The sequence below is a fragment of the Pseudophryne corroboree genome, chromosome 12, assembly GCF_028390025.1.
Source record: "Pseudophryne corroboree isolate aPseCor3 chromosome 12, aPseCor3.hap2, whole genome shotgun sequence".
Taxonomy (NCBI): domain Eukaryota; kingdom Metazoa; phylum Chordata; class Amphibia; order Anura; family Myobatrachidae; genus Pseudophryne; species Pseudophryne corroboree.
The window spans coordinates 22,452,720-22,464,865 of NC_086455.1; the positions used below are offsets into that span (position 1 = coordinate 22,452,720).

The window sequence follows — 12,146 nt, forward strand, 5'->3', positions numbered from 1 at the left end:
TAATATGTACTCTGTGTAATTCTATGTAGGTGGCAGGTACTCTGTGCAGGTGTGTGTAGGTAATATGTACTCTGTGTAATTCTATGTAGGTGACAGGTACTCTGTGCAGGTGTGTGTAGGTAATATGTACTCTGTATAATTCTATATAGGTGACAGGTACTCTGTGCAGACGTGTGTAGGTAATATGTACTCTGTATAATTCTATATAGGTGACAGGTACTCTGTACAGACGTGTGTAGGTAATATGTACTCTGTGTAATTCTATGTAGGTGGCAGGTACTCTGTGCAGGTGTGTGTAGGTAATCTGTACTCTGTGTTATTCTATATAGGTGACAGGTACTCTGTGCAGGTGTGTGTAGGTAATATGTACTCTGTGTAATTCTATGTAGGTGGCAGGTACTCTGTGCAGGTGTGTGTAGGTAATATGTACTCTGTGTTATTCTATATAGGTGACAGGTACTCTGTACAGGTGTGTGTAGGTAATATGTACTCTGTGTAATTCTATGTAGGTGGCAGGTACTCTGTGCAGACGTGTGTAGGTAATATGTACTCTGTGTAATTCTATGTAGGTGGCAGGTACTCTGTGCAGGTGTGTGTAGGTAATATGTACTCTGTGTTATTCTATATAGGTGACAGGTACTCTGTACAGGTGTGTGTAGGTAATATGTACTCTGTGTAATTCTATGTAGGTGGCAGGTACTCTGTACAGGTGTGTGTAGGTAATATGTACTCTGTGTAATTCTATGTAGGTGGCAGGTACTCTGTGCAGGTGTGTGTAGGTAATATGTACTCTGTGTAATTCTATGTAGGTGGCAGGTACTCTGTGCAGGTGTGTGTAGGTAATATGTACTCTGTGTTATTCTATGTAGGTGGCAGGTACTCTGTGCAGGTGTGTGTAGGTAATCTGTACTCTGTGTAATTCTATGTAGGTGGCAGGTACTCTGTGCAGGTGTGTGTAGGTAATATGTACTCTGTGTAATTCTATATAGGTGACAGGTACTCTGTGCAGGTGTGTGTAGGTAATATGTACTCTGTGTAATTCTATATAGGTGACAGGTACTCTGTACAGGTGTGTGTAGGTAATATGTACTCTGTGTTATTCTATGTAGGTGGCAGGTACTCTGTGCAGGTGTGTGTAGGTAATATGTACTCTGTGTAATTCCATGTAGGTGACAGGTACTCTGTGCAGGTGTGTGTAGGTAATCTGTACTCTGTGTAATTCTATATAGGTGACAGGTACTCTGTGCAGGTGTGTGTAGGTAATATGTACTCTGTGTAATTCTATGTAGGTGGCAGGTACTCTGTGCAGGTGTGTGTAGGTAATATGTACTCTGTGTAATTCTATATAGGTGACAGGTACTCTGTGCAGGTGTGTGTAGGTAATATGTACTCTGTGTAATTCTATGTAGGTGGCAGGTACTCTGTGCAGGTGTGTGTAGGTAATATGTACTCTGTGTAATTCTATGTAGGTGGCAGGTACTCTGTGCAGGTGTGTGTATGGTATATGTACTCTGTGTTATTCTATGTAGGTGACAGGTACTCTGTGCAGGTGTGTGTAGGTAATATGTACTCTGTATAATTCTATATAGGTGACAGGTACTCTGTGCAGGTGTGTGTAGGTAATATGTACTCTGTGTAATTCTATGTAGGTGGCAGGTACTCTGTGCAGGTGTGTGTAGGTAATATGTACTCTGTGTAATTCTATGTAGGTGGCAGGTACTCTGTGCAGGTGTGTGTAGGTAATATGTACTCTGTGTAATTCTATGTAGGTGACAGGTACTCTGTGCAGGTGTGTGTAGGTAATATGTACTCTGTGTAATTCTATGTAGGTGGCAGGTACTCTGTGCAGGTGTGTGTAGGTAATATGTACTCTGTGTAATTCTATGTAGGTGGCAGGTACTCTGTGCAGGTGTGTGTAGGTAATATGTACTCTGTATAATTCTATATAGGTGACAGGTACTCTGTGCAGGTGTGTGTAGGTAATCTGTACTCTGTGTAATTCTATGTAGGTGACAGGTACTCTGTGCAGGTGTGTGTAGGTAATATGTACTCTATGTAATTCTATGTAGGTGGCAGGTACTCTGTGCAGGTGTGTGTATGGTATATGTACTCTGTGTAATTCTATATAGGTGACAGGTACTCTGTGCAGGTGTGTGTAGGTAATATGTACTCTGTGTAATTCTATGTAGGTGGCAGGTACTCTGTGCAGGTGTGTGTAGGTAATATGTACTCTGTGTAATTCTATGTAGGTGGCAGGTACTCTGTGCAGGTGTGTGTAGGTAATATGTACTCTGTGTAATTCTATGTAGGTGACAGGTACTCTGTGCAGGTGTGTGTAGGTAATATGTACTCTATGTAATTCTATGTAGGTGGCAGGTACTCTGTGCAGGTGTGTGTATGGTATATGTACTCTGTGTAATTCTATATAGGTGACAGGTACTCTGTGCAGGTGTGTGTAGGTAATATGTACTCTGTGTAATTCTATGTAGGTGGCAGGTACTCTGTGCAGGTGTGTGTAGGTAATATGTACTCTGTGTAATTCTATGTAGGTGACAGGTACTCTGTGCAGGTGTGTGTAGGTAATATGTACTCTGTATAATTCTATATAGGTGACAGGTACTCTGTGCAGACGTGTGTAGGTAATATGTACTCTGTATAATTCTATATAGGTGACAGGTACTCTGTACAGACGTGTGTAGGTAATATGTACTCTGTGTAATTCTATGTAGGTGGCAGGTACTCTGTGCAGGTGTGTGTAGGTAATCTGTACTCTGTGTTATTCTATATAGGTGACAGGTACTCTGTGCAGGTGTGTGTAGGTAATATGTACTCTGTGTAATTCTATGTAGGTGGCAGGTACTCTGTGCAGGTGTGTGTAGGTAATATGTACTCTGTGTTATTCTATATAGGTGACAGGTACTCTGTACAGGTGTGTGTAGGTAATATGTACTCTGTGTAATTCTATGTAGGTGGCAGGTACTCTGTGCAGACGTGTGTAGGTAATATGTACTCTGTGTAATTCTATGTAGGTGGCAGGTACTCTGTGCAGGTGTGTGTAGGTAATATGTACTCTGTGTTATTCTATATAGGTGACAGGTACTCTGTACAGGTGTGTGTAGGTAATATGTACTCTGTGTAATTCTATGTAGGTGGCAGGTACTCTGTACAGGTGTGTGTAGGTAATATGTACTCTGTGTAATTCTATGTAGGTGGCAGGTACTCTGTGCAGGTGTGTGTAGGTAATATGTACTCTGTGTAATTCTATGTAGGTGGCAGGTACTCTGTGCAGGTGTGTGTAGGTAATATGTACTCTGTGTAATTCTATGTAGGTGGCAGGTACTCTGTGCAGACGTGTGTAGGTAATATGTACTCTGTATAATTCTATGTAGGTGGCAGGTACTCTGTGCAGGTGTGTGTAGGTAATATGTACTCTGTATAATTCTATGTAGGTGGCAGGTACTCTGTGCAGGTGTGTGTAGGTAATATGTACTCTGTGTAATTCTATGTAGGTGGCAGGTACTCTGTGCAGGTGTGTGTAGGTAATATGTACTCTGTGTTATTCTATATAGGTGACAGGTACTCTGTACAGGTGTGTGTAGGTAATATGTACTCTGTGTAATTCTATGTAGGTGGCAGGTACTCTGTGCAGGTGTGTGTAGGTAATATGTACTCTGTGTTATTCTATATAGGTGGCAGGTACTCTGTGCAGGTGTGTGTAGGTAATCTGTACTCTGTGTTATTCTATGTAGGTGGCAGGTACTCTGTGCAGGTGTGTGTAGGTAATATGTACTCTGTGTTATTCTATGTAGGTGGCAGGTACTCTGTGCAGGTGTGTGTAGGTAATATGTACTCTGTGTAATTCTATGTAGGTGGCAGGTACTCTGTGCAGGTGTGTGTAGGTAATATGTACTCTGTGTTATTCTATATAGGTGGCAGGTACTCTGTGCAGGTGTGTGTAGGTAATCTGTACTCTGTGTTATTCTATGTAGGTGGCAGGTACTCTGTGCAGGTGTGTGTAGGTAATATGTACTCTGTATAATTCTATGTAGGTGGCAGGTACTCTGTGCAGGTGTGTGTAGGTAATATGTACTCTGTGTAATTCTATGTAGGTGGCAGGTACTCTGTGCAGACGTGTGTAGGTAATATGTACTCTGTGTAATTCTATGTAGGTGGCAGGTACTCTGTGCAGGTGTGTGTAGGTAATATGTACTCTGTGTTATTCTATATAGGTGACAGGTACTCTGTACAGGTGTGTGTAGGTAATATGTACTCTGTGTAATTCTATGTAGGTGGCAGGTACTCTGTGCAGGTGTGTGTAGGTAATATGTACTCTGTGTAATTCTATGTAGGTGGCAGGTACTCTGTGCAGGTGTGTGTAGGTAATATGTACTCTGTGTTATTCTATGTAGGTGGCAGGTACTCTGTGCAGGTGTGTGTAGGTAATATGTACTCTGTGTTATTCTATGTAGGTGGCAGGTACTCTGTACAGACGTGTGTAGGTAATATGTACTCTGTGTAATTCTATGTAGGTGGCAGGTACTCTGTGCAGGTGTGTGTAGGTAATATGTACTCTGTATAATTCTATGTAGGTGGCAGGTACTCTGTGCAGGTGTGTGTAGGTAATATGTACTCTGTATAATTCTATGTAGGTGGCAGGTACTCTGTGCAGGTGTGTGTAGGTAATATGTACTCTGTGTAATTCTATGTAGGTGGCAGGTACTCTGTGCAGGTGTGTGTAGGTAATATGTACTCTGTGTTATTCTATGTAGGTGGCAGGTACTCTGTGCAGGTGTGTGTAGGTAATCTGTACTCTGTGTAATTCTATGTAGGTGGCAGGTACTCTGTGCAGGTGTGTGTAGGTAATATGTACTCTGTGTTATTCTATGTAGGTGGCAGGTACTCTGTGCAGGTGTGTGTAGGTAATCTGTACTCTGTGTAATTCTATGTAGGTGGCAGGTACTCTGTGCAGGTGTGTGTAGGTAATATGTACTCTGTGTAATTCTATATAGGTGACAGGTACTCTGTGCAGGTGTGTGTAGGTAATATGTACTCTGTGTAATTCTATATAGGTGACAGGTACTCTGTACAGGTGTGTGTAGGTAATATGTACTCTGTGTTATTCTATGTAGGTGGCAGGTACTCTGTACAGGTGTGTGTAGGTAATATGTACTCTGTGTAATTCTATGTAGGTGGCAGGTACTCTGTGCAGGTGTGTGTAGGTAATATGTACTCTGTGTAATTCTATGTAGGTGGCAGGTACTCTGTGCAGGTGTGTGTAGGTAATATGTACTCTGTGTTATTCTATGTAGGTGGCAGGTACTCTGTGCAGGTGTGTGTATGGTATATGTACTCTGTGTTATTCTATGTAGGTGGCAGGTACTCTGTGCAGGTGTGTGTATGGTATATGTACTCTGTGTAATTCTATATAGGTGACAGGTACTCTGTGCAGGTGTGTGTAGGTAATCTGTACTCTGTGTAATTCTATGTAGGTGGCAGGTACTCTGTGCAGGTGTGTGTAGGTAATATGTACTCTGTGTAATTCTATATAGGTGACAGGTACTCTGTGCAGGTGTGTGTAGGTAATATGTACTCTGTGTAATTCTATATAGGTGGCAGGTACTCTGTGCAGGTGTGTGTAGGTAATATGTACTCTGTGTAATTCTATATAGGTGGCAGGTACTCTGTGCAGGTGTGTGTAGGTAATATGTACTCTGTGTTATTCTATGTAGGTGGCAGGTACTCTGTACAGACGTGTGTAGGTAATATGTACTCTGTGTAATTCTATGTAGGTGGCAGGTACTCTGTGCAGGTGTGTGTAGGTAATATGTACTCTGTGTAATTCTATATAGGTGACAGGTACTCTGTGCAGGTGTGTGTAGGTAATATGTACTCTGTGTAATTCTATGTAGGTGGCAGGTACTCTGTGCAGGTGTGTGTATGGTATATGTACTCTGTGTAATTCTATGTAGGTGGCAGGTACTCTGTGCAGGTGTGTGTAGGTAATCTGTACTCTGTGTAATTCTATGTAGGTGGCAGGTACTCTGTGCAGGTGTGTGTAGGTAATATGTACTCTGTGTAATTCTATGTAGGTGGCAGGTACTCTGTGCAGACGTGTGTAGGGGATATGTACTCTATGTAATTCTATGTAGGTGGCAGGTACTCTGTACAGACGTGTGTAGGTAATATGTACTCTATGTAATTCCATGTAGGTGGCAGGTACTCTGTGCAGGTGTGTGTAGGTAATCTGTACTCTGTGTAATTCTATGTAGGTGGCAGGTACTCTGTGCAGGTGTGTGTAGGTAATCTGTACTCTGTGTAATTCTATGTAGGTGGCAGGTACTCTGTACAGACGTGTGTAGGTAATATGTACTCTGTGTAATTCTATGTAGGTGGCAGGTACTCTGTGCAGGTGTGTGTAGGTAATATGTACTCTGTATAATTCTATGTAGGTGGCAGGTACTCTGTGCAGGTGTGTGTAGGTAATATGTACTCTGTATAATTCTATGTAGGTGGCAGGTACTCTGTGAAGACGTGTGTAGGTTATAGCACTTAGTGTAGTTGTCTTTAAGTAACAGAGAGTCTCTAGAGCAGGCATTCCCAACCACGGTCCTCAAGGCACACTAACAGTGCAGGTTTTAGTGATATCCAGGCTTCAGCACGGGATGCAGTCATCGCAAGCTAGGAGTAAGTCTTGAGCCACTCTGAAAGGGATGCAGTCAGTTTACCTCCAATCAAAATCCCGACGTTCAAAATCCCGACACCAATTGACCGATGGTCAAAATCCCGACAAGGTCAAAATCCCGACATGGACAACATACCGACATTTAAAATACCGACAAGGTCAGAATACCGACATGTAAAATGCCGACAGGTCAAAATACCGACATGAGTTTTTCATGAGTTTTTTTATTGAAACCGACTTGTTCATACCTTACCATCCCAGTGGACCTGGAGGGGGAATATAACAGTGTGCCGAGCATAGCGAGGCACCGTGCCCGAAGCATGGCGAGCGTAGCGGTACACTTTATATGGTGTCCATGTTGACTTATGTCGACATACACACACAAAACAACAAGAAAACGTGTGTCGGTATTTTGACCTGTCGACATTTTACATGTCGGTATTTTGACCTTGTCGGTATTTTAAATGTCGGTATTTTGTCCATGTCGGGATTTTGACCTTGTCGGGAGTTTGACCATCGGTCAATTGGTGTCGGGATTTTGAACGTCGGGATTTTGATTGGAGGTATTTCATACCGATCCCTTCAGCACAGGTGACTTAATTAGTAGTTCAGTTATTTTGATTTAACCATCTGTGCTGCAGCCTGGATATCACTGAAACCTGCACTGTTGGTGTGCCTCGAGGACCGTGGTTGGGAATGCCTGCTCTAGAGCAATGATAGTAACCTGCACTCTGGAGTCAGGTGTTTGTAATTATAGTCAGGCTAGTCCATAGATTGCTGTGAGTGACCCTGAACATTGGACTATAAGTAATACTTGGGGACGAGGTGTAAGTTAGGAGTTCCACCTAAAATGACATTTTCATTTTAATATGCAAGTAAAACAGATTATTTTCTTTACAGCAACATAGACGCTCAGGACTAAACATCTCCCAAGGTACCAGATGGACTGCTCTGGGGTACCAGAGGCACACAGACATTCTCTCACCTGACCGCAGAGATTCTGTGACCCCAACATGAGATCAGCATAATGAATTTCTTCCGGGGGGTCTCTGATTGGCTCTGATGAAGACAAAAATGCATTCATATATATATATTTTTTAACACTATAAGAATGGAATACTTATGTTTTACTGACGGCCGGGATCCTGGCAACCAGTATGGCGGCTGTGGGGCAAGCGCTAGAAAGCCCCTTGCAGGCTCGCAGCGATCGCCACAGGATCTATTCTCCCTCTATGGGTGTCGTGGACACCAACAGAAGGAGAAAAGCCTGTGGTGCCGGTATTCCAGCAGTGGGATTTCACCGCCTGTTGGGACTCCGGCGTCGGCATTGTGACCGCTGGGATCCTGACAGGCGATCTCGTGATTGCCTTCCATAAGAGCAATTTTCTAGATGTAAAACAGACGGTGGCACTGTGGAAGGTACACAAAACAAAGTGTATTCTTGAAATAATTATATAAACAAATCACAATGGAGATTTGTTTTAAAATAGGAAGAATTCCAGAACTTTTACAAGTTGCAAATAAGAACTGCAGGGGGCAGAGGACAGGGCTGGTAGACCGTATGCACTAAGGTGGTCATCGAGTTGTTTGCTAGCTGCATTCGTTCGCTGTGCAGCAATGAGGCCAAAAAATGGCAATTCTGCGTATGCGGCGCAATGCGCACGCGCAACGTACTATTACAATGACCGATGTAGTTTCACACAGGGTCTCGCGAAGCTTTTCAGTCGCACTGCTGGCTGCAGAGTGGTTGACATGAAGTGGGGGTTTCTGGGTGGCAACTGACCGTTTTCAGGGAGTGATCAAAAAACGCAGGTGTGCCAGGAAAAACGCAGGCGTGGCTGGGCGAACGCAGTGCGTGTTTGTGACGTCAAAACAGGAACTGAACAGTCTGAAGTGATCGCAAGCGCTGAGTAGGTTTTGAGCTACTCTAAAACTGCACAACAAAAACGTTGTAGTCGCTCTGCCATCCTTTCGTTCGCACTTCTGCTAAGCTAAAATACACTCCCAGTGGGCGGCGGCATAGCGTTTGCACGGCTGCTAAAAACTGCTAGCGAGCGAACAACTCGGAATGACCACCTAAATACAGTATAAGCCTGGATGTTCCATATACAGTATTGATACAGTAAGTTTAGCTGCCATCCCCAGAAATGCAGAGCAAAGAGAGGTACTGCAGAATGAATCAGGGACTTCTCCATTGTTACTTCTTCTCATATTGGGAGAATCAGTGATAACGACTTTGTCAGGCAAAAATGCTAGAAAAAGAGGGTAATCATCAAGGGTGTGGTTTATTAGATCTACACTAAAAAGGTCTACAGTCACTAACGGTAACCTTGCATTAGGTTGACATGGTCAAAAAGTTGACATGGAAATTGTCGACACAAAAAAGGTAGACACAATTTTTTTTATTTTTTTGGGGGTGTTTTGTCACTTTTCTGCCTCAAACAAGCCCCATTACTGTACTGCGTACCCTCGCCGCTTCGGGCAAGGTTACTATTCCCAATCGTAGTCCATGTGGATGGTAAAGTATGAAAAAGTTGAAAAAAAAAAAACGAATTTTTTTTTTTATGTCTACCAAATGTGTGTTGACCGTGGTCATGTCAACCTTTTGCCCCTGCTGACCTAGTGCATGTCTACCATTAGTGGTACACCGATTGACTGTAGACCTCTTTAGTGTAGATCAGCCGTGGCCAACCTGTGGCTCTTGAGCCGCATGCGGCTCTTTCTTTATTCAAATGTGGCTCCCGACACTCAAAGTCACCTGACCACAACAGATCCTGGAAACCGGTGCACTCCAGCCAGACACACAGCAGCACTACAGCGACTGAAAACTGGGGAGCCAGATACTGGGCTGTAGTGACATATGAGGGTGGGCTGGAGTCAGAGGCGTCACTTACTTTTATAACACCCGGTGCGGTCGCGGGTGAAAAGTGGGCGTGGCTTCGCGGAAGGGGCGTGGCTTCGCATCCCGACCCCTGTTTTCGGCACATTGTGGGTCGGGGGATACGGCCTTCACCCGGAGACTGCTGAATCTGCAGTGCTGGCTTCTGCACTGTGACAGGAGCCGGGTTGCAGCATCCAGCTCCTGTCACTGAGCAGGAGCCGGCACTTTGGTGTCACCCCTCAGAGGGTAACACCCGGGTGCGGACCGCACCCCCCGCACCCACGTTGTGACGCCAATGCTGGAGTGACACAAGGGGGAGCTGGCTGGAGTGACACAGAAGGATCCTGGTAGGAGAGACATAATGGGGGAGATGACTGGAGTGATACAGGAGGGTGCTGGCTGGAGTGACACAATGGGGAGCTGGCTGGAGTGACACAGGAGGGTGCTGGCTGGAGTGACACATTGCCACATGGGGGAGCTGGCTGGAGTGACACATGGGGGAGCTGGCTGGAGTGACACATGGGGGAGCTGGCTGGTGTGACACATGGGGGAGCTGGCAGGAGTGACACAATGGGGAGCTGGCTGGAGTGACAAAGGAGAATCCTGGCAGGAGAGACACAATGGGGAGCTGGCTGGAGTGACACAGGAGGGTGCAGGCTAGAGTTACACATTGACACATAGGGGAGCTGGCTGGAGTGACACATGGGAGAGCTGGCTGGAGTGACACATAGGGGAGCTGGCTGGTGTGACACATGGGGGAGCTGGCTGGAGTGACACATGGGGGAGCTGGCTGGAGTGACACATGGGGGAGCTGAAGTGTATTATGTGAATATGGCTTTTTCAATATATTTTATGTGGATCTGGATTTTTACATTATTTTATGTGGAAGTGTCTTTTTCAATGTATTTTATGTTGATTCTTGCTTTAAAATTTATTTTATGTGGATCTGGCATTTTCATTGTATTTTATACCAGGGGTGTGGCCTAGCAGGCACAAGGTCACACCCTATTTTTGCACGTGCACCTTCGGCTTGATGTCGGCTCTTTGACGTACCTAACAAGATTTGTTGGCTCTTTGTCTCTGACTGGTTGGCCACCCCTGGTGTAGATCTATAGTCCAGATACCATCATGAAACCCTTCCAAATAGATGAGGAGGGCACAAGCCTTTACACAAGCGTTTAGAAGCTGCAGCCCTGTTACAGTATACACTATATATTTTATACTGTATAATGTGTGGCACAGACACTAAAGAGTAAGGCCCAGATTTATCAATCCTTGGAGAGTGATAAATTGCACGGTGATAAAGTACCAACCAATCAGCTCCTAACTTCCATGTTACAGGTTGTGTTTGACAAATTACAGTTAGGAGCCGATTGGTTGGTCCTTTATCACCGTGCTATTTATCACTCTCCAAGGCTTGATAAATCTGGGCCTAAATACTTTGCTGACATTTAATCATCTATCATAATTTATTTTTTACTGATCACGTCAATTGTAATATTTACCTTTCTTTCTTTTTTTCTTTTTAAATAAAAACCATCCAATAAGTATCAATGGTAATATTAGACATAAGGCGAATGTTGCATAATAACTGCGCTGATTATCTGTAATGCAGAAAGTAAACAAAATAAAATATATATTGTACAATACACTGTTATAAATCTGTAAAAAAAATATTTGTTTATTACATTTTAGCATAAAGAGTGGCCCCAATATCCAGCTAGGGGACCACATATGCCCACATGCGGCAGATATTGTATAGGGGGCTTTCTGATTCATGAGCACTATGGGGGTCTATTCATGAAGCAGTGAAAAGTTTGGAGAAGTTAGCCTCTGGAGAAGTTGCCCATGGCAACCAATCAGCTGCTCCGTACAATTGTATAGTATGCAAATCATAAATGTTACTTCAATGCTGATTGGTTGCCATGGGCAACTTCTCCACTGGCTCACTTCTCCACACTTTTCACTGCTTCATGAATAGACCCCCATGTGAGATACAGTAGCTCAGCAGCACTATCACAAGGATATATGACTAGAAGGTCCCCAGTACCTACTAAAGAGGCTGTGCTGGTGACTGCAGCCAGTGAGTGAAGTGTGGTGTTTGAGTGTATGTCATAGCTGCTATTCAGGGAGTGAGGTGTGAGAGGGCCCTTGGCTATGATTCTGTGCAGAAGCCCAAGTACCGTTAGCTACGGCACTGATAGAAACAGAAGTTCTTATACAGACCCTGTGCATAACTCTCGTTGATGGCCCCACCTCTGTATTGGGAGCATATACAATTTATCATCAACAGATGTTGCCACGTATGGATGTTTTGGGGGGGATTTCCTGCAAGATAACTTGGTAAAATATGCCCCTTAAACTTTTCCAGAGGGGCTGTTAGGACGCCTGTGAAACGCATGTCAATCATTTTGTATGGGGGAAAAAACACAGAATAAGCCATATGTGAATCCACACGCATTTCTCCACCATAATAGGTGAGTATTGTACCTCTAACCTTTATAAAGGCATGAAATCATGAACCACTATATTTTGTTTCTTTTCTTTTTCCAGTTCTATTGCGCCAAAGAGATTCCTTTTTTT

At 43.9% G+C, this 12,146-nt stretch overlaps 1 protein-coding gene across 2 annotated transcripts in view; it reads right to left on the reverse strand.

Moving 5' to 3' along the window:
- Positions 1-12,146, reverse strand: part of LOC134980387 (T-lymphocyte surface antigen Ly-9-like) — a 73,431-nt gene that overhangs the window by 12,608 nt on the left and 48,677 nt on the right. For both annotated transcript variants that reach the window (XM_063947190.1, XM_063947189.1), the window contains exons 4-5: positions 11,069-11,167; positions 7,668-7,741 (exon numbers count right to left, since the gene is read on the reverse strand). In XM_063947190.1, coding sequence (XP_063803260.1) covers positions 7,668-7,741; positions 11,069-11,167 — 173 coding nt within the window. The remainder of the gene's footprint in view (positions 1-7,667; positions 7,742-11,068; positions 11,168-12,146) is intronic.